General features: G+C 49.4%; 1 protein-coding gene across 3 annotated transcripts in view; it reads right to left on the bottom strand.

The window, feature by feature from the left end:
- The window catches only part of LOC116322120 (E3 ubiquitin-protein ligase RNF123), a 111,884-nt gene that overhangs the window by 49,785 nt on the left and 38,356 nt on the right, over positions 1 to 23,743 (bottom strand). For 2 of the 3 annotated variants that reach the window (XM_039612073.1, XM_039612072.1), the window contains exon 37: positions 4,610 to 4,821. In XM_039612073.1, coding sequence (XP_039468007.1) covers positions 4,610 to 4,821 — 212 coding nt within the window. Of the gene's footprint in view, positions 1 to 4,609; positions 4,822 to 17,892; positions 18,635 to 23,743 lie in introns of those variants that run through there. The other variant, XM_039612074.1, reaches the window with a different exon arrangement.

The following is a 23,743-nucleotide window of genomic DNA, read 5'->3' on the forward strand; positions in this document are numbered from 1 at the left end:
TCTTCTGCAGATTCTAATTGGCTAAATAAATCTGCAGCACGGCGTAAACAGTTTGATGTTAATGAGACGCACATCACCGATGCTGCGCTTCGCTCTCATCCATAAAACATCCAGAGCCCGAAGATTAACGGCCTCCACCCGCACAAACCCACAAAACAGAGAGTAGTCAGCTGATGGAGCTGATGACATGGATGTGAGAGGATATTTCTGTGATCGTCTTTGAAAGAGGAAAACCGAGTGTCCTGGCTCATCCCACTATCACCGTGTCTTGATCGCTTCTGTAATCAAATTACATTGAACCTGAATGTTTATGTAGAGTAACTCCACCACGTCAGCTTATCATACAGGGACAAACGATCAGTAAACGATGTTTACATGAGCAGTTTGTCTTTACTGGTATGTGGTTAGGGTTGCTGCTGGTCTCAGAGCGTGCGGTCTAACAAATATCTCTGCCACTTTGTGATACACGTACGCAGATCTGTATGATGACTTGCCAAAACACACACTGCTCACACACCACTTTATTAGGTACCCCTGCTGAGCTGCTACAGCAAATATCTGATAAAGCAGAGGCTCGTTCGGGCCTGCAGACGGGACCAACGCATCAGGGTGGAGGAAAAGCTGAAATAAGCGACTTTGAAAAGAGCAATGAAGAAAACAGGATGGAGACGGAGAGGAGAAGCCACGGGACAGACAGGAAATGACAGATGCAGGACGGACGAGACACCACAGATGGGCAGCAGAGGAGCGAGGGATGAAGGAAGAGTGACAGATGCCAAAATAATCTCAGCCTGAAGACGACAGGCGTTTCAGAGAGAATCAGCTGCAGAGCGCCTCCACCTCATGAATCACAGCGTCAGTGTGAGACGCAGCGGTGCTGAAACATCTGCACGATCCAGCCAGCACCGAGGAACCTCAGAGCTCTGCTTCACTACGACGTCTCACACAGTCTGCAGGAGCTTCGGATCGCCCACGCTGCTCAGACCGAGCCCTGCCATCAATAATGCTGATTGCTGATCAATGAGCTGACTGCTTGGGTTTCCCTGGTGTCATGAATAATCCTGTGTGTGTGCAGGCTCTTTCACACACACACACACACACACAAACACACAGAGTACTGGTGCGTACTGGGCACAGCATGGTGTGCGCTCTTAATCACGTTACCACAGATCATCATGCACAGGCGCTCATCGTTAACCTGCTCACACAGATGAAGGTCAGCCAGCTGAGACTGCACATGACCCAGCTCATCTTCATCACTTTCATCATCATCGTCATGGTGCTTTTAAACTATGACCAGTCAATGGTAGCCCCACCCTGCTTCCTGCTCTCTGTGACTCTGAGAGGACCAAACCAAACTTCCTGTTTGATTCAGCTGGGCCTCAAAGCAGCGACCGACTCATAGATGAATCAGGACAAAGTTCACTGAGGTCAGAGGTCAGAGCATCAGAAGGCTCATGTTGTCACAGACTTCCACAGTCGGACAAGAACAGTGCCCCCTGCTGGGAGCAAATCTGGAGGTCGGGGCAGCTGGCAGGATGAACATTGCTTACATAACCAGACTGTCCTTTAGTAAGAGCAGACTTTACAGCCAAGCACATCACAGCTGTCCACACACCTCCTCCCTCTGCTGCACCGATGCGCCGTCTTTATCACCTCCTGTTTACCATCTCATTCATTTCATCGTGGTCTGTTTGCTCTGCGTGTTCGCTCCATGCCTCTGTCACACGATAGGAGCTTACAGAAAGTACTTCTGTTTCAGGGCACTGAGCTACCTGGGAGCGGAGACATTCAATGTTCTGCTTGTTCAGGTGTTCAGCAGGTGTGTGATGAACTGCTCATTGTCTGTCACAGGGAGAACCGCCATGCCCACGCCCACTCTGAGATGATGCCCACTCTGAGCATATTTCAGTTTAATCCAGAATATTTCAGTTTATTCCAGAACATTTAAGTTTATTCCAGAATATTTCAGTTTATTCCAGAATATTTTAGTTTATTCCAGGTCATTTCAGTTTATTCCAGAATATTTCAGTTTATTCCAGAATATTTTAGTTTATTCCAGGTCATTTCAGTTTATTCCAGGACATTTCAGTTTATTCCAGAATATTTCAGTTTATTCCAGAATATTTTAGTTTATTCCAGGACATTTCAGTTTATTCCAGAATATTTTAGTTTATTCCAGAATATTTTAGTTTATTCCAGGACATTTCAGTTTATTCCAGGATATTTCAGTTTATTCCAGAATATTTTAGTTTATTCCAGGTCATTTCAGTTTATTCCAGGATATTTCAGTTTATTCCAGAATATTTTAGTTTATTCCAGGACATTTCAGTTTATTCCAGAATATTTCAGTTTATTCCAGAATATTTTAGTTTATTCCAGGACATTTCAGTTTATTCCAGAATATTTTAGTTTATTCCAGAATATTTCAGTTTATTCCAGAATATTTTAGTTTATTCCAGGACATTTCAGTTTATTCCAGAATATTTTAGTTTATTCCAGAATATTTCAGTTTATTCCAGAATATTTTAGTTTATTCCAGAATATTTTAGTTTATTCCAGGATATTTCAGTTTATTCCAGAATATTTTAGTTTATTCCAGGTCATTTCAGTTTATTCCAGGATATTTCAGTTTATTCCAGAATATTTTAGTTTATTCCAGGACATTTCAGTTTATTCCAGGATATTTCAGTTTATTCCAGTGTATTTCCAGTTACCGGAGCTCGGTAAGGCGCGGTGTTGTTTTGATGTTTTCTGGCTACAATAATCTCGTGACAGACATTTAATTTTGACACTTCCCTGCCAGGCACATATCCTCTACATGATGCCACACATCGTGGTCATGGAAACTGTCTGCATTGCCGTGGCAACGGATAAGGATGTCACAACGACTGGGCCATCCCCTGTAGTGAGCTCCACTATAAGGCCACAGGCTTTTTCTGCGACTGCATGTCAGGAGGCGGGTGATGATACCACAGACTCGCACACCGATTCAGTGACGACAGCCAAACACCGCCTTCACGTACGTGTCGCAGGTTCCAGCGCCACTGCGCCTGCAGCTCTCAGACTGTCAGCTTCAGACTTTGAGCAGCTCTGCAGACCGCCACAGCAGGTCTCACTGCCATCTTTAAAGCTTCCCCTTCACTCCTGCTGCTCTCCTTCTGTCTCTACCCTGCAGCACCCTGTCCCTCACTAACAGCAGAGAGGAAAAGTGTTATCAGTTATCAGCTGTAATCCAACATCGCAGCAAACAGCCCGAAGGCCGGTGAGTCGGAGCGCTGCACATCGAGCAAACCAAAGCAAAGCTGCCTGAAACATGAAGCGTGGCAGCGAGAGGCAGAGTGTTTGTCCTCTGAGCTGTACTCACAGCTCTGTGATCATGACAGAAGCCACTGCAGCACAAACACAATTACTCTGAGGTCCAAATAACATTACAGGCTCGTTTCCAAAGCACACGCTCGGCACAGCATCCAGCTGATTCGGTCTGAAAGCACAAACCAAACATCGTGTTTCTGTCCTCGAACGCCCTCCGAGTAACGAGACTCCAGCACAAGAAAAGCTGCCACTGCAGCCCGATCTCCAATCACAGATGAGCAGAGAGCCCACAGCTAAAGTCCTCTGCAGCCTACTCCACACTCAGATGGTGAACCATAAACCAGGACCGGGGGATTTTTTTATTTCAGGATCTCACATCACCGTGAAGACAAACACACACTGATGCAGGCAGGCCTCCACCTCCGACCACATCAGAGGCACCAGCACCGCCTGATCTCGCTCTGGAGCACTGCTGGCATCAGTGTGTTTACATTCACTCCAATACTCCACCTGTTATTGTGAATATTACAGCAGCAGGCAGACAGCTTCCTGTTCCCACCACGGCCTCAAAGCAAGACGCTCGCATTCACACGTGTGGGAGGTGCCCATTCACACACACACGCACAGAGACAAACGCGCACAGAGACAGAGACAGACACGCACACGCGCACACACACACACACACACACACACAGACAGACACAGAGACAGACAGACAGACAGACAGACAAGCACACATCGGGTATTCATATCTTGTGGGGACATCTAGTTGACCGTAATCCTGACACCAAAACCACATTTTGAGCCTCAAACATGCGTCCAAAGTTGTTGGGACAAGTTGTTTCACACATATGAAACACAGTGCACAGAATCAGGATTGGGATGAATCCAGGTCCAGCTCTTCTGAGCACTGAAAGCAGGAAGTGGCAGCACATGGTAGTTTATTTATACAGCGTCCAATCACAACAACAGTTGCGGTGAAATGAACTGTGACCCGTGTCTCTGCACGCGTGCACATGCAGCCGTGTTGGTCCACAGGGAACTATTTACTGCATGCACACGTTTGTTTGGTCTGACTCCAGGCCTGAGGCTTTCCTGTATATGCATCTCTACCCACAATGCACCCTGACGCTGACAGCTGGGTCGGAGGCTGGAGTGTGTCTCATTGAGATGACAGAGCAGTGTGTGACATCACTTCCTTCTAAACACAAATCTGCATCAGTGCTACTACCTGTCACATTTTACCCACCTTGGTAACCACGCCCACCAAACCCACCCGTGACCATCTACTCACATGCGTGCAGGGAGAAGTGTTTGCGCTCTGAGCTTCCAGTGGCCGACGGGAGCGGGGCGGCCACGGACGACCCCAGAGAGCCCACCGCAGGACGCACGCTGGAGGCCACGGCTGCCGAGGAGCTGGACTCGCCTCCTTCTCCCAGGAGGTGCTGGATGGAGTGGAGCTGGAAGCAGGGGTCGGAGAGCAGGACAGAGGCGGCTCGGGATACCCTGAAAGGAGAGAGAGCACTGGCTGAGATCAGACCAGCGGGTGTAAACACACACACACAAACACGCCTATAAAGACACACACATTACATAACAGTTAGGAGCTGACTTGTGTGGAACTCAGTGGCACAAACATTGTAATCAAGGTTGTTATTTGTATGAAGCACACCTGTGCACAGGCGTGTGTCTCTATAAGTGTGTGTGTTACCGACTAGTGTGTTTTAAGAGCATCGATGACCTGCCCTCTCCTCACTGCACAAAATTATTCTTTTTTGACCATCATTCCTCTCCGTAGGCCCCGCCTCTCAGAGTTAATGATTCTCAGCAGCAAAACTCTGAATTCAAATCACAACTACAGTCGCCTCAAGGTCCTTTATATCGTAAGGTAGACCCTACAATAATACATACAGAGAAAAACTATATATAAAAATAATATTTAATTATTATTAATTAATAATAATTACATTTTTCAATGTAGTTTTATTTATATAGCACTAAATCTCAACAACATTTGCCTCAATGCTCAGCAGCATGCTCAGTGTTTTATATTGTAAGGTAGACCCAACAATGATACATACAGAGAAAAACCCAACAATCATATGACCCCCTATGAGCAAGCACTTTGGCAACAGTGGGAAGGAAAAACTCCCTTTTAACAGGAAGAAACCTCCAGCAGAACCAGGCTCAGGGAGGGGCGGGGCCATCTGCTGTGATTGGTTGGGGTGAGAGAAGGAAGACAGGATAGAGACATGCTGTGGGAGAGAGAGAGAGATTAATAACAAGTGTGATTCGATGCAGAGAGGTCTGTTAACACATAGTGAGTGAAGAATAAACACCCAGTGCATCATGGGAATCCCCGGTAGCCTACATCTATTGCAGCATAACTAAGGGAGGATTCAGGGTCACCTGGTCCAGCCCTAACTATATGCTTTAGCAAAAAGGAAAGTTTTAAGCCTAATCTTGAAAGTAGAGATAGTGTCTGTCTCCTGAATCCAAACTGGAAGCTGGTTCCACAGAAGAGGGGCCTGAAAACTGAAGGCTCTGCCTCCCATTCTACTTTTAAATACTCTAGGAACAACAAGTAGGCCTGCAGTGTGAGAGCGAAGTGCTCTAATAGGGTGATATGGTACTACAAGGTCATTAAGATAAGATGGGGCCTGATTATTTAAGACCTTGTATGTGAGGAGCAGGATTTTGAATTCAATTCTGGATTTAACAGGAAGCCAATGAAGGGAAGCCAAAACAGGAGAAATCTGCTCTCTCTTTCTAGTCCCTGTCAGGACTCTTGCTGCAGCATTTTGGATCAGCTGAAGGCTTTTCAGCGAGTTTTTAGGACATCCTGATAATAGTGAATTACAGTAGTCCAGCCTGGAAGTAATAAATGCATGAACTAGTTTTTCAGCGTCACTCTGAGACAGGATATTTCTAACTTTAGAGATGTTGCGCAAATGGAAGAAAGCAGTCTTACATATTTGTTTAATATGTGCATTGAAGGACATGTCCTGGTCAAGGCCAAGGTAATGCCATCCAGAGTAAGAATCTGCTTAGATACCATATTTCTAAGAATTTCAGGGCCGAGTACAATAACCTCAGTTTGATCTGAATTAAGAAGCAGAAAGTTAGCGGCCATCCAGGTCTTTATGTCTTTAAGACATTCCTGCAGTTTAACTAATTGGTGTGTGTTACCTGGCTTCATGGACAGATAGAGCTGCGTGTCATCTGCATAGCAGTGAAAATTTATGCTATGTCTTCTAATGATGCTGCCTAAGGGAAGCATGTATAATGTAAACAGAATTGGTCCTAGCACTGAACCCTGTGGAACACCATAATTGACCTCAGTGTGTGAAGAGGACTCTCCATTTACTTGTACAAATTGGAGTCTATTAGATAGATATGATACAAACCACTGCAGTGCAGTACCTGTAATACCTACAGCATGTTCTAATCGCTCTAATAGGATATTATGGTCAACAGTATCGAACGCAGCACTGAGGTCTAGCAGGACAAGCACAGAGATGAGTCCACTGTCAGAGGCCATAAGAAGATCATTTGTAACCTTCACTAAAGCTGTTTCTGTGCTGTGATGAGCTCTGAAACCTGACTGAAACTCTTCAAATAAGCCATTCCTCTGCAGATGATCTGTTAGCTGTTTGACAACTACTCTTTCAAGGATGTTTGATATGAGAGGAAGGTTGGAGATTGGCTTTCTTATAAAGCAACAAACTATTTCTCCAGGCTAAATGATGATCTTCTAAATTTGTGACACGCCATTTCCTCTCCAGCTTACGAGTTATCTGCTTTAGGCTACATGTTTGAGAATTATACCACGGAGTCAGGTACTTCTGATTTGAGGCTCTATTTTTCACAGGAGCCAAAAATCTGCAGAATCAAACATGCAGCGCTAACCGCTGTGACTCAGGCCACCAAAAGAAGCTTTTAATGTGAAAATCAAAGAAGCGATCACTTCCCCTTGTGTTGGATGCAGATGTTGGCTCGTTGCTCAGTGGTGAGCAAACTGGGTAGTGTCTCTCGCAGGATGATCTCTGAGGAAAGCACAGTGACATTTTCCTGTAAAAGCTCCCCTGACCTTATCATTTCAGCCTCTCGACACGTCCCCCCTCCGTGGTCCTGTAGGCCGCCGTCATCCACACGACTGAGTCACAGCGCTCAGCTGGAAATGTCGCCGGCTGTGTTTCGAGTCCATCGTGTTCCCTTGTTAATAATAAACCAGCAAAGGGCAGCGTGTTCAGAGCTATGGCACTAATGATACAAGGAGCACATGAACGGGAACACCGAGGAAACGGGATGTCTGGGAGGGCCTTGGAGAAGAGAACATCCGAGTCAGCCATGACCTCACACAGCTGACTTCAGCCTCAACTTCACCTCCCTCCTTCCATGCACCCTTCCTTCAGCAGCTTCAGTATAGATGAATAAACACTATATCAGTAGTCACATCACACAGTCTAACCAATGACAGCAGTGCGTGGTAGTGAACGGCGGCCCCAGCTATGTTCTACCTGCTGCTGGACTTAATAACGTTTTTATTGTGTGGATGTCCAGCAGGGCAGGATCGGGGTCAGAGGTCAGAGGTCAGCTTCAGCTGCTTAAGGGTTCGTGTTCATGTTAACCTTGGGCTGAGATCAGCTTGTGTCCTCCTGCAGGGCGGGACAACGGCGGCAGAAATGCAGGACGCACGCCACCCGCAGACGCTGGGCTCAGACACATCTGTGTGCGTGTATGTTTGTGTGTGTCTGCATCCTGCCTGTGTGTGTCTGTGTGTGTGGATCTGCGTGTGTGTGTGTGTGTGTGTGTGTGTGTGTGTGTGTGTGATGTTAATCCTCTGTGACAGCAGATCAGCATAAAACACACTCTGTGACTGAAAACAAAAAGACAGGGGAACACACACACACACACACACACACACACACACACACACACACACACACACACACACACAGCTGAGGACAACCCGGAGGAGATGGAGTTCACTGAGGGAGGAGCCCCAAAGTATTCATGGTGTCATACATTGAAATGCTGGAGCCCCGCCTCCTGCTGATCGTCACACAAACCATGAGCCAAAGATCAAAGTATCATTTTTGTTGACTCTATGAGTAAAATCATGGGAGCTTTCATTTCACTGCTCCTCACGCTCCTCTGAGGAAACATACGGCGCCTCCGAGAGAGGAGCAAGGAGGAGGGAGGAGACGGAAACAAAGTGTGAGCAAACAAAAAGAGACGGAAAGCAGCAGAGCAGCAAAAACAGAGAGAAGGAGGAGAAGGAGGAGGAGCAGGGAGAGAGAGAGAGAGAGGGGAGGGTTAATCCAGAGTGGAGGAGGAGGAGGAGGAGGAGGAGAGGTGGAGCTGGGAAAGCACCAGAAGCGACAGACGAAGCTCACATCTGAGCCGAGCGCAGTCAAGAGACAGAGGCAGCAGCGACTGACACACACACCTGCACATACACACAGCAACATCTGTGAGGGAGCGCGCTCAGTCCAGCCAGAGACAGCGCAGGGCAGCAGCGGAGCGGGGTGGTGGACGAGTGTGGAGCAGACGGGATGCCGACCTCACTGCAAGTCTGATCCTGGGATCAAACTGAGGCGCTCGCCATCGTCACGGCAGCAGAGACTGAGTGAGGAAAGGAAATTCTCAGAGCGAGCGGAGCCGGAGCAGGACGCCCACGGAGCAGATATGGGATGAAAGGAGGAGACAGGAAGTGATTTCTGACTTTTCTGTGTGATAAATCAGACGACAGGGACAGGTGTTCTGACATCGCAGCACACCTGGATCACTGACAGAGGGGAGTCTGTACTGGGACACCTCCACCTCTCATAACCCATTTAGCCCCGTCTCCTCTCCTGGCGTCTGCCCGGTTGGCAGGTGGACAACATTAACAGAGTTAGACCAAACAAACAGCCTGGAGGCACACCGAGCGCGCTCCACAGCCACGCTCCGAGAGGAGACGATGAGAGGCTCAGAGTGAAGGACGCGCACGCTCTACAGGCTCGTACACCATGAGCGACAACAACAAGCTTCTTCCGCCTGCTCTGTGTTTACATGTCGACTATGTTACGCCAAAATGAGATGAATCGCGACACACGAAGGATGTGAACAGCAAACTGAGGCTCTTTCAAAGTAAGGGACACACGCTGGTGGCATCATGTCGCACGTCGGTGGTCACACAGAATTCCTGCAGGGTGTGGACTCTCCAGCGGCGTGGCGGGCTGCCGTGCTGCTGTTGGTGTGTCTGCAGCTGCACCGGCCCAGCCCTGTCCACGCTGCCGTCAGCTTGTCTCGGGGCTCCTATCGGGCGGACGGCTGCATCTGCGCCTCAGACATCCTCAGCTGCACCGCCCTGGCTCTGAGGCACATTCCCGGAGAAATGCCAGTTTCCACCGTCACCCTGGACCTCAGCCACAACCACATCACGCAGCTGGAGGATGGCACCTTCCAAGGACTTCCTCAACTGGAGACATTACGTTTGGCCCACAACCAGCTTACAGCGATCCTGCCGGGAGCGTTCAGAAACTTGTCCGGGGTTCTGCTACGAAACCTGGACCTGTCATCCAATCATCTTTGTGTTCTGGAGGAGCATTACTTCCAGGAGCTATCAGGGTTGGAGGAGCTGCTGCTGTTTAATAACCGGATCTCGCGGGTGGAGGGCAGACCTCTGGCTGGACTGACAAACTTGCGCAAGGCTTATCTCAGCCACAACCGCCTCACCGACTTCCCCTTCTTTTCCATTCAGAAGCACAGCCACCCCCACCTGTCATTGCTGGACCTGTCCTCAAACCGCCTGTCCAAACTGCCCCTGGAGGACATTTTGGCCCTGCCCCATTCGCTGCAGAAGGGGCTCTACCTGCACAACAACTCGCTGTGGTGCGAGTGCCCCATGTACAGCCTGTTCCGGTCCTGGGAGCAGCAAGAGTTTGAGTCGCTGCTTTTCTTCAGGCAGGAGCACATCTGTCTGGTTTACGGGAACCCGAGAGGCACTGTGCGCTTCCTCCAGCATGGACGCTACCTGGAGAAGTGCAACCTGAGTGCCGTGACCCAGAAGAGCAGTGTTAACGTGACGGCAGGGAAAGCGCTGCTGTTGCACTGTGCCACTACTCTCTCCGGCCACGCCGTCACCTTCCTCTGGGTGTCGCCAAGCTTGGAGTCAGTGCTGCCGCCGGGGAATAACGGGTCCTTAAAGATGTTCTCCAACGGTAGCCTGGAGATCGTGGCGGCACGCGAGAAGGACACCGGGATCTACTGGTGCCTGGCGGAGGACCGGCAGCATCACCGCAACGAGACGTGGGAGGTCAACGTCACGGTGTTGGCGGATGCCAACGACCCCCAGGAGCCGTTCAACACGGGCTTCACCACCCTCCTAGGCTGCGTGGTGAGCCTGGTGCTGGTGCTCATGTACCTGTACCTGACGCCTTGCCGCTGCCCTCCCTGCCTGAAAGCCCCGCCCCCGGCCACGGCCACCCCAAGCCTGGGAAACGAGGCTGGGGTGGGCAGCGCCCAGTCCTCCATCCTCACCCCCACACCGCCGGCCAGCACGGAGGGCCCGGGTCGCAAGGTCAGTACCAACAAGCATGTGGTGTTTCTGGAGCCAATCAGAGAGCAGCAAAATGGCAAGCTGAGGGCGGGGCCAGGACACCTGGGGCCAGGGTTACTGCTAGGGGCAGAGCAACAGCCACGGCACAGGGCGGGGGAGACGGACTCCATTATGTCTGTCTTCTCAGACACGCCCATCATGATGCCATAGCAACGCACCACCCCCACTCCCCTCTCACTCCCCCTCACCTCCTCCTCCACCTTTGCACAACTCCGGCACGGACCAGCAGGCGCGGCGAGGCTTTCATCCAAAACATCCAAGTGCAATTTCTCAGATTGATACTGTTAACCAAAACCCGCCAGAGCAGGCGGGCCCGCCGCACCCAACCAGCGCACTGTGACAGGCCGCAGAGTTCAAACCAAAGATAGCATGACGGGGGGCGAGGACGGACTGCACCCGAGCATACGGCTGTCCCTTTAAGCACGGCTTGTACCTTTAACAAACGTTTACGATGCCTTGTTGTCTCGCTCAGAGGTGAGAGACCTTTTGTAGAGCCTTTCAGCTTCTTTCTGTTCGTAGAGCCAGTCGCACTGTAGTCCTGTCACCGCGTGACGCCATAGAAGAGCAGCTTTTAGCCAGTAAAAATAGAAACTGTCCCTCCTCCTCCTCGTCTTCCTCCACTCTGGAGTTCAGTTACTGTCATCATCAGTCAGATCACGAATTATAGAGATGAATAAATAAAAACATCAGCTGGAATGATTCATGCCGGCAGGGGGCGGGACCATTGTTGGAACATTGTGAAACTTGTTTTGGCTCGGTCATGTGATTACTGACAGGCCAATCAGCACAGACGTGTTTCTGTTATTGTCCTCACTGTATTCACTGCTCCTCCTCCTGTGTCGTCCTCTCTGCATCTGTGTGTTAATAAACCCGAGTATCTGCACCGCCCAGCTCACTGCTGTTATTGTCTCTGACCAGCACAGTGTGTGAGTGTGTGTGTGTGTGTGAGTGAGAGTGTGTGTGTGAGAGAGAGAGAGTGTGACTGTGTGCACACTCAGATTTATACACAGACATCTTTACTTCTACATACACATTTTCTTTGTAATAATTCCCTAATTTACATCCCATTTTCATCTTGTTATTTTCCCACTGCACAGATAGAAAACACAGGTCTGAATAAACATAAAAATGAGCAGCTGTTTGTAATAATATTGGGTGTTTTTGCTCGAGTAGTTTTTTCTTAAATGTTTATAAAATTCTCGTCAGAAACCTTGAAAAGCTCTTCATCGTGTGCAGAAATGATCATTTTACAGATGAAGGAAAACCTGCTTGTACAGGTCTGAGTGTGAGGGCTGTGAGAACAGCCACGAGGATTTCATTCATCAAAGTCATCTAAACGCTTCAATTTCAGCTGCACAGTCACAAAGAGTGAGCGTGTGGGCGTGGTCAGTGTCGCTCTCATGATTCACACGTGAAATCGGAGATGCCACAGACACACTTCACTGCAGCTGCTCGTTAAACAACATCTCTGACGAAGTTTGGAGCTGCTGCTGGCGTCTCCACCGCCATCATAATCACCAACCAGCGCGGCGCCTCCTCGGAAACAGTCCTCATCTCTGAAAGCTAGATTAGAGGGACAGCAGGACGACCTCCGCAGGACTGTGGGAGGAGTCAGTGGATCAATATTTATCATAAGTTGTCAATATGTCACTACGAACTGAGGTCAGAGCATCGCTACCCCCACAGGGACACCTGCAGCACCTACTGTCATTAAAGCGTGTGTGTGTGTGTGTGTGGGGGCCCTCACACGTCAGGCGGGATAGGGTCAGAAGGTCATGTGTTATTAGGACCGTGTCGGCACAAGCTGACCTCAAGATCTGACGACGGTCAGAGCGATCGACAACAGCTGATCACGACAGCAGCGTGAGCGCTCTGTGGCGAGGAGAGGAGCCGATGGAAACTCGTAGAGTCACGAGTCACATCAGCGAAGCTTCCAGACAGGTTACAGCTGAAGCGGCACCTCCAAAGCACCACAGACCACCAGGACCAGGAACACTGCGTTGGGTTTTTCGTCCCTCACGCCCACACTGAGTGTGTGCTCTGATACAGATGCTGTATCGGTGTTAGAATGATACGAGTGTTACAGGATCAGGACTGAGTGTCCTCGTGACACGCTGCTCTCCCTACAGGTCTCTGTACAGGACAACACTGGACCTGTTTACATGATATCAGAGCCAGACTCTGCAGTATCCCACAGCAGTAGCTAGCAGTCGCTGATCTTTCAGAATAAGAGCGAGGAGGTTGGTATGGAAACTTGTTCCAACCACCATCTATAAGGTGAAACTCTCTGCCAATTAGAAAACTCGGTGAAGCGAGATTGATGCAAACGTTTTTTATCGTTCAAGAACTTGAAGCTGATAGTTTGTGTTTGCTAAAAACTGCGAGCGCATTCTGCTTGCACGTAAACAGGAAATGATGTTGTTCATGCAGCTTCCTTATTGGCAGAGCTTCGAGTTATTGAGCGTCCACAGGTTGGCCCTTAGACTGACGCACACACAAAGAAACGTTCCCGACTGGGATTCTGGGAAAGCTGCATTATCCCTTTATTCCCCATAATGTTAAACAGGCCTCCTGGAATTATTTTGTTGTTTTAGCTGTGAAAGTGTCATAAAATCAGCTGTGAGCTTTTGTTCCTTTCTTCAGGATTACTACGTCTTTCCACATCTGGTAGTTTCTTTCTCTACTGTGTACTATGAGTGTAATCAGGACTAATAACAGAAAAGGACTAAACTGAAATTTGACAGTTTTTACTGAAAGAGGCAGAAAGAGAGAATGTACATGAATACAAGATTTACAGTCGCTAACTTGAAGTATGAACTGTAAAACACTAAACAACAAGTATGTGACCTTTGGCCCTGTGGTTTGGACCCTGTGGTTTGGTCTGGACTAAATAAGTCCAGGTGTTTTGGGCCCCTGGTACACTCAGTCTGTAGCCAAAGGCCTACATCGCACTGCTGACACTTGTGCTCCTTTTATGCAACATTTTCCTGAGTGGATAATAAACCCAGCCTGCTCTGCCTCCATGTCCTACAAGCCTCAAATACACCTGCTTCACAGGTGTTGGAAGAGGGCTGGGCAGTGTTTGTTGATGGGTCAGAAGTCATACATGAAATAAACATGGCATAAAACATAATGTTCTTACTGCCATGAAACCCTGTTATCATCACTCACTGGACTGGGCTTACACCCAGCAACTCTTTAGTGTTTATATAAAAATAAAATAGCAAAAATAAAATCATTGTAAAAAGAAAAAGATGTCTGACATAACGTCAGTTTTCTGTACGACTCCTCTCTCTCTCTCTCTCTCTCTCTCTCTCTCTCTCAACCTTCCTCTTCGGGTTGGTGTGACGCAATGCTTGGGATTACCTGAATGACTCTAATATCAACGGAAAGCCTCTGACCTCGAGCTCATCGACATTCAAACACATCCCAGATTTTTGGTAGAGCCACCTCTGAAGCATCGGCTTGTTCTCAGTTATCGTGTTTACAAAGGCAGGTGTGCACGGTGCCGTCCGACGAGCCAGCGTCCCTCCAGACAAAAACTCGTTCAGACGTGCTGAACAAACAGCGACAGCCTTTCCTGTCACACACTCTTTACATGAAGCCCTTTATACTTCACAAGGTGTGCTGTGTGCCACACACACACACACACACAGTCTCATTAATGTGCGCTCTGTTCATTTCCTTCACGCTGTTATTCAAATCAACACAATATGAAAAAGAGCTGAAGCTGCTGATTGCTCTGCACGTCCTTCAGGGAGCGAAGAAAAGGCCGTTTGGCTGCAGCCAATCAGCCCACACCTCACCAGCACCACGGGCAAGTCAGGTGGAGGGGGGCGGATGGCACCCTTCAAATCCTGCAGGAAGTTTTCACACTTTATTAAGAAGCTCGACACATCAGAGCGGAAACCACACAGGCGGGAAAATTACACGCCTCGTTAGTTTTCCGGTCTGTCAGCAGGTGGAGGCGCGCTCCGATTTATCCTATCACACACACGAGATCACCGCCGACATCCTCCCACAAACCACAGACACCAGCCACATGCAGAGCCACAACCCCAAACGAGCAGCTCGGACCGCCGGGATCGGACACGGCGAGCACGCTGCCGAGTCACCTCCCAGCCGAGTCACCTCCCAGCCAAGTCACCTCCCAGCCAAGCCTCAGGATTGTTTTGTGGAACAAGTTAAGATCGTTTCCAAAGCGCCGCTTTCACGTCTCACCGCAGGCGGCGTTAACTACCGTTTGACGGATCGGGCCAATCACAGCTCATCATTACCGGACAGGCCCTGAGCTGGGTTTGTGAGATACACGCGGGTGAGAAAGAGCCAGCGGGACTGAGACGAGCCAATCACAGAGCTCCAATCAGCGGATGATAAGCAGCAGGGCGCTCATCAGTCGCGTTCATCAGGAGGTTAGATTGGCTGCTGTGCTCTGGCTTCTCCTGCCCACTCAGGGGTTAACGTGAATGGGAACAGCAGTGATGTGGCGCTCTTATGTAACACTGAACGCAGAGCGGCATCAAATATTCAGCAGGTCTTCCCTCGTGCTCAGTGAGGCAGCGGCGCCCCGAGCCGCTCGCCGGATCAGCACGACACCCCAAACATCAAAATCGGCGAGCGGACTCAGGACCAAACGTCCTGCTGCTGTCCGCGCTCGTCATGAGCAGTACGCCCACAGCCTCAGGACCCGATCTGCTGCGACGTTCTGGAATATCGCTGTGTTTGTTTGAGCCGCGTTTACGTCGGCGAACAAAGATAAAAGGCTGCCTTTGTGACAGCAGGGCAGAGCTTACACAAGCTCCACCCACGTTCTTTGTGAGGGGCAGCCAATCAGAAGAAAGTCAGTCTAAAAGAGGGAGGGGCTAAATCAGCATACAGACTATGAATGGAGCAGCTGCACAGAAGCCCAGGATCAGACAAAGAAGGATTATTATGAGCTGTGAATCATAAACAGCTGCTGTGGTGGAGTCCAGCAATAATGGTTCTGGAGGGTTTTTTGTTCCCACCGTCACCAAAGTTGCTCATAGGGCGTGGTCTGATTGTTGGGGCTCGTTGGTTGTTTCAGCAGTTTTTCCCCATCCTGGATACAAATACAAACACATCCTCGTTTGCTGGAGAGATGAAAGCTGAGCGGTCACGGTGTTGTACAGTTTGAAGCACCTGGAGGTGACTGCTGATGTGATGTGGCGCCTTTTAAATACAGCTGAACTGAATTACTGCCTCAGGCTGAGACTGGACTCCGGTGAGCTGAAGCTGTGAGCATGAAATTAGCTGCACGCATGGGCACTGTCAGCAAAACAGGAAGTGCTACACGTCCCTATTTTAAATGTTGAGCCTCATTAACAGGAGGATATTTTCGTTGTGACTCAGAGTGTCAGACACGAATCTGCTCCCAGCCAACGGCCGTGGATGGAGTCCAGCTGACAGGAGACAGTCGTGCTCTTTCACTCCTCCATCATTGAAAGTGCAAGATTCCAGTTCTCTCACTTTAACAAACAGCAGCTCTGATTTGTCGTTTTAGCGAAACGCCTCGCTGATGTTTCGGTCTGCAACGCCACCTACTGACAACAGGAAGTCAGCCTAAAGCGATGAATGTCCCCTGAATGAAGCAGTGCGCTGTGTTTCCTGTGAGCAACATACAAGAGTGCAGGCATGACGATATCTACACGACAGTAGGGTAACCTCAGTCAACTCCTCCATCTGGAACCAAATCCCACCTGAAGCCCTCGCCCTCCTCCTCCTCCTCCTCCACTAAAACATCTGCCATGAAAAATTGATGAAGGCAGAGTGAATAAAAGCCCCGTGGAAGAATCCAGCTCTGCAGCTGAACCTGAATCCGCCTGAACCTCGTCAATCATTTATGGATCCAGATGCTTCACCTGAGTTTCTGATCACTTTATTAATCAGCTCCATCCTCAGATCTCCGGCTGTGTGTCAGTGTTTCCCACTGGTGCAGGTACACTAACAGCAGCGCACCTGGGGCTCATTATAGCAGCTCTGTACTGCTTATCTGTCAGAGTCACAAACGACTGATTTATTAGAGGAAATCCACTCCTGTGGCTGCTGTTCAGCTGATTTCCCAACAAGTCCACTGTCCAGCGGTCTGATGGACTCTAACGCCACCATCTTGGACAAGCCAGGGCAGAACTGCAGTCGACACGTCGGATGGAAACTCCCTGCAGAGGCTCTGTGTTTACTGTTCACACCACCTTAATTACACAAGATGTGATTTCTTTAAATGTGTAGGCGAGCCCTCAGAGTCCACGGGAGGCTCAATCAGAGGAGAAACAACACAAACAAAACTGGAAAAACATCCGAGCCCAAGTTCATCAGATGAAAAACCCATCTGGCAGGTTGATAATCACAGATATCCACCAGGAGATGAACCGTGATCTAAACACGGCTGAGCTTCCAAACACACAAACAATTTTAATGTTTGATGACATCAGAAACATCTTTTCTCACTAAAACTGAGTGAAATAAATGATTCCATCCCGTTCCTGCTCTTCAGATCAGATCACAGGCGGTCAGGGAAGCAAACGAGTCAACATGATCGGACCCCGGAGCTCCTTCATTCAGCCCAATCTGTGCAGAGCTGCTGCCAAACCCCGCCTCCTCATCGGACAATCACGGACCGGCATCAGCTCAGCGGAGCGCCTGATATGCCAGGACGTAAAGTGAGAAAAATGCTTAAAGGTGCTGGTCGCATGTTTTAATAAAACTAATCCAATGGTGGATCCAGTTCATCTCCTGGAGACAGAGTCCGAGCCTCACGGCAGCATCGAAAGCTCCGAGTTCAAACTGAAGACACGACATCTGTCCAAACAGACTCCTCCTACTGGACGTCATGTGACGCCTGTAGTTTTTACAGACTTTAATCTAGAGGCCCGCCCCCTCCCCCCTCACAGGGTTACGCTGGACCAAAGCGCTGGGCGAAAGTCTCGAGCCACCCCTCATTTCCTCAATAACAGTTCTCCAGCTCGCTTTTTTTGGACACTGGTCTTTGTACCTGATTATTTTCACACAAGTGTTTTTATTTGTTGAGCCTCTGAATCATTCAAGCATGATCCGGCTCCTCACTCAACGATGCACCAGTGTGTGTCTGCGCATAACACCGTTTAAACGCTTCCTGCAGGCTCTTTGTTCGCAGCAGGCTGTCACACACACGCTTCACTTGTTTCCATGTTTTTATTCAATCTGTGTAAAATCCCAAAGAAACCACAGTTTAACATAAAATTTTATTTTTGCTCCAACGAGGTGATTCCCAAACTCTACAGCAGGTGAACTGGATCAGAAAGACCCGACACAGGACCTGAGAGACGATCTGGACCTCCAGCTGATCATCTGCTGCTCACTGAAGCCTCATCAGAGACGATCAGCGAAGGACGGCTGTCAGGAAGACGTTCTTAATGAAGGGACACAGGAGGAAAGGCCGAGGTCTGAAAATGACACGAGAACTGGGCTGAAGATCAGAGGAACAGGTCTGATGGAGCGATGGATCCACATCACGGTCAGTGTGTACGAGGAGGTCAGGAGGAGGTCTGCAGCCATCTGTGAGGCACGGTGGAGGCTCTGTCATGGTTTCAGTGCTGTTGGAGATCTTTGATAAACTGATGAACTGTCTGATCCACCAGGCAGGAACATCTGGAAACATCAGCTTCTTGTTTCAGCGTGACAAAGATCCACACACTCAGTCAGTGCATGAAAGGACTCCTGGATAGAAACACACAGGGGAACTCTGTCAGAGCTCAGCATCACTGAAGCAGTGTGGGATCATCCTGACAGAGAGCAGCATGAGTCCTTCAGGGAGCCTGGAGAACAGTTCCTGTTCCTGCTCAGAGAGCCGAAGGACCAAACTCTGTCTTTGCCTGACATTCTGTATTTACATATATTTGTATGTCTGCAATAAACGACTGCACCTATTTCCCAAAGGCTTGTAAAAATAAGAAGTGAAGGGCGGTTTGAGACAAAATCCTGTAGGTGTGGCTGTTCAGGCTCGGCTCAGGTTCAGGTGTGTGCGCTCTGTGGTGAACTGTTCAGGCTCTGTGTGATAAACTTAAAGTGATAACCGTCTCCTCCTTTCCTCTTTTCTTCCTCAGATATTCTTCTCCGTCCGGGCCACGCGGCCTCCTTCCAGCCTCATTTCCACGCTGACACATGACCACAGGAAGGACAGGAAGCACGCTTCAGAGCAGCGACACGCATGTACTCGCAGATGCACCGACGAGCGACTCATCTGAGGGTCTTGAATCCCGTGTTTAGATGATTTATGAACTACGAGCACGTTTTCACATCATCACGTCAATCACGACTCGGAAAAAAGTCGATATTGTAATCCTGGTTCTTCTGTTTAGGTTGGACTTCTGTGTCGTGCCACCCGCATGCTTTCAAAAACACAAGAAACGAGCTTTATTGGTCACATACACAATCATACAGAGTATAACATGCAGTGAAATGTGTCGTGTCAGAGCTGCGGACAGGCTGCAGACGTAGCTGCGCCATTCCAGGGCTTGGTGTTTGGCATGGGGGGCCTAGCCAGGACCCTCACTGGATACTAGGAGGGAATCGAACGTGCTACTTCCACTCCAAAGGTGTGTGGTCTTACCACTACACTATCCAACACAGACGAATCACAGCCTCAAAGCAGTGCATGCTGGGAAGTGTATGCTCACTGTAAAGTCAATATTCACAGCTCTGTCACACTAATGTTAGGGCAGATGAACAGGCACGCTCGGTTTAACAGAACTGCCACAGAACTAAATGCTGATAACTGGGCTCTTCCTGTTAAAGGGGAGTTTTTCCTTCCCACTGTTGCCAAAGCGCTTGCTCCATGGGGGCGTGGTCTGACTGTTGGGGTTTCTCTGTTTATTGTAGGTCTTTACCTTACACTACGAAGCGCTTTGAGGCGACTGATCTGGGCTACATGAGCTGAAACATGAGGAGCTCGTGAGCGTGAACAGCGCGGAGGGTTTTTACGTTCGTTGTTTCACATGTTGTTTGCAAATATAAACACGTCTTTGTTTGCTGGAGAAATTAAAGCCTGACCTCACCAGGAAGTGTCTATGATGACGGTTACCTGGAGAGTGCCGCACGTGATGTTCAGTAAAACGTGACAATAAAGTCTGTGTGTGCCGTGTGTTTATTAAAGACGCTCAGCTGCTGTTTGAGTCTCTGATTGTGCTGCTTTGTTTCACGCTCTGAGCATGCTCGGTTTAAGACATCATCATCATCATCATCATCATCATGTGACTTCCCGCAGCATTCTCCAGAACAGTCAGTGTCACCACTCTGTGCTGCTACAGGAAACAATGACACGTCTGCACACTCGTGTCACGAGGCATACGTTACGCTTGGTTCACGACAGCATCAACACGACAAGCTCAGCCTTCAGACGGAGGTCAGCTTTATGGGAGGCGTGCAGGTCTGAGAGCAGCGTGGAGATGAACGGCAGCGATGCTGTGTGGCGGTGAACTGCCCGCCTGTGAGCGGGAACACCTGCTCGCCACACCTGTAAGTACAGCTGGGCGTGGCGTAATGATCACACAGAATCAGCTGAAGCTTTGATCTTCATCATGTGACAGCACGGCGGCGTCTGCAAATCAAAGCCTAACCACATTAAAAAATACGGACGCACAGAAGCCACTTTATTAGGAACCCCAGAAACCAAAGCTTCAGTGAAACGGGCTTTCATTCGATCCTGAGAGAAGACACAATGATGATCATTAGATCCAGGCTGCACTCGGTCTGTTTCATGGGAAACACGATTCACCATAAAAATATGGGCCGTCTACAGCAGGGGTGTCAAACATACGGTCTGGGTACAGGAACCGGGCTGCTGGAGGCACTGGTTGGGCCCCAATGCACAAACTGCAGGGTTATCAGAAACCAGGCTGGTGCACATGTTAGCATTAGCCATCTGTTATCATTAACGTAGCAGCTAGCGGACAGTAGTTGGATAAAGATCAATAATTACTGGAGATGAACGGGAGATCGAGCCGTGACAGAGCGGATTACAGACGCGTGGACCAGGAGGCGAGTGGAGGACCAATCGGACGGTTTCAGGCCTGAAGAGCAGAGCTGAGGACCAAAGAGCTGCAGGCTTTCTTTTTCCTGCTTCACGTGTTTCTGGCTGCGTTGGAGCAGCTGTGAGGTCAGTTTTAGCCAACGGCTAACTCACAGCACACATTACCATAACGCTCTCTGCAATAATGAAATGATTTCCATGTGTTAGACATCGTGCTGTTTGCCGTACCCTCTAAAATACACACAAATTTCACCTTCAAGTCCGCGAAGAGCTTTTATTCATTTCAGTCTTAAACTCTTGTTTTGTTAACTCTAACTTCTAATTGGAAAATAACAAGTTCACTTCATCTTCTTCATCATTACTGCTGCTGTTGGGGTCAAAGTCTTCCCCGTGGTATCGAGTTTGAAATGATGAGCCCCCCCCCCTCACAGTTAAGTCCTTGAGACCCCGTCACGCCCTCGCCCGGCCTCAAAGCTGACCCTGCAGCTCAGCCTGTTTTTACCGAGCAGCACAAATCTCTGCAGGCTGGAAAAAAGCAAAACCATCCCAGAGCGCGATGCAGGCCTCTCAGGCTCCACAGCTGCTAAGCTAATTAGCCTCGGTCTCAATCTAATCAGCAGAAGGCTGCGAGCTGCTGCTGATGCCTCTCAGCCAGAGCTAATGGACAACAATTAGCACCACTGATTTTCTGCAGGATGGAGCACGGAGGGGGGGCTGTTAATAGCTGTGATGTGAACACAGGGTGGGGGGAATGTGTGTGTGTGTGTGTGTGTGTGTGGGGGGGGGCATGAACACATGGAGGTAGCGATGAGGCTCAGAGAGTCCACACAAGTCGAGCACGACCATATCACAGCAGCAGCACCGCCGTTATGAAGATCCACTCTGTGTGTGTGTGTGTGTGTGTGTGTGTGTGTGTGTGTGTGTGTGTGTGTGTGTGTGTGTGTGTGTGTGTGTGTGTGTGTGTGTGTGTGTGTGTGTGTGTGTGTGTGTGGTGTGTGTGTGTGTGTGTGTAGGTGTGTAGGTGTGTAGGTGTGTGTGTAGGTGTGTGTGTGTGTAGGTAGGTGTGTGTGTGTGTGTGTTGGGGGGGGGGGGTTAGGGTTAACCCTCCAGCAGAACCAGGCCCCCCAAGAGGGAGCCAATGAGGAGAAGCCAGCATGGTGGAATCACGCTCTCTCCTTGCAGTCCGAGCTCTCGCTGCAAACATCTCCAGATGTCTACCATGTAACAAAACATGTCACCGCACTCTGCACCTCTGGGCGGCCTGTTCTGGGCCTGGGGCCGCATGTTTGACACCCATCTTTACTGGGACTAGGATCCTGCTCGAGTGCACACAGCCACCATTAGAGTGCGGACGCCGTAATGGGAGAAGTGAGGTGAAGGAGAAGCCTTAATGGGCTCAGGGCCCGAGTGATGATGGAGCAGAAGCACAGCCGCTTCAGCAGCTGAAGCCTTCTATGATGTAACGAGTCAGTGATTGGCACCGGTGATGCCGACTCTCCCAGCTCCACTCAGAGCATCGCTGAAAACGCGTCTAATGCGTCTTTATCAACTCCTCCATCAGTGACTTCACCTGTTTAACAGCCTCGGCTGTTTCTTCCTGCTCTGACGTCCAAAAGCACCACATCATTTTACACATCATCTGATACCGATACCAACGCTTGTATCAGATCGATATTTGATTCTGTCCTCTGACCTGTGTTAAATCATTCTTAATGAACAAATATCCGTCAAACATGCTGAGAAACATGTGTGAACCTTTCTGTGGTTTATTTACAGCCTGCAGCACATTAGAGACAGGCACGTTTACATCCAGCTCTTCAAAATAAAAGCTGAGAGGTGTTTTATTGTGGAAAGTCAAAGTCAGTGAAATGTGTTCAGAAGTTGATGGTTCATGTCATAAATCAGGACACACTGCTCACACACCTGTGACGACATTGATACTGTTGGTATCTGGAGCCACCCTCCTCACAGACGGAGCAGGAGGAGGCGACATTAACCAGCTGAGTGACCACAGAACAGCGATGCCTGACCCGGCTTCCTGAGTCAGGATCGGACCGATCCAAATATCGGATCGATGTCTCCTTAATGAGAGCTCCTCTGCACCGCACTTCCTTTCAGATTTGCTCTTATTACATTTCATTCAGAGTGACGGGAGAGGGGGCGGGGCCTGATTCTTGGTAAAAACTAGTCCAGGCATTAAACAGGCCGAGGACACCCTGTGTTTCCCTCCACCTCGCCTGGCAGGAGCCGGCCCCGCCCCCCCTGCAGACAACGCTAATGCCTTTATTCGTTTCTCAGAGTCCATTAACGGGCACTAAGCCTTCCTGCGGTCTCCCATCACTGCACGCTCCCAACACTCTGCAAACCTCATCCATCTCCAACCACTTATCAAAGTTACAGTCACGACTCCACCCGGAGACGCTCCGTCCGAGGAAGCTTACAGGAAGCGGTGTTCACGCCAACCTCGTCTCTGCTTTACCTTCTTCTAAAAACACACATGCAGACGGCTCTGCAGTACTTTGCCCTGAGCAGCGCCTGCAGGTACAGCGCGCCTGTCAGAGCGCTGAGCAGCAGCGTGTCATGAGCCTGAGAGCAGTAACTCAGGGCCAAACAGACACAAATAACTCAGCTCGCTGCGGCAGTGCCGCAAGGAAGGATATGGTTCCTGTTAAAAACACGGCGTTAACTTTGATGTGAAAACAGACACAAAGTTACATAAAGATGGGGGAGGGGGGGGTGACAGAAGGAGGGCAACGTGCAAATGAAGAAAGAAGACAACAGGAAGTAAGTTCACGCCC

Source organism: Oreochromis aureus, linkage group 5 (genome assembly GCF_013358895.1).
Source record: "Oreochromis aureus strain Israel breed Guangdong linkage group 5, ZZ_aureus, whole genome shotgun sequence".
Taxonomy (NCBI): Eukaryota; Metazoa; Chordata; class Actinopteri; order Cichliformes; family Cichlidae; genus Oreochromis; species Oreochromis aureus.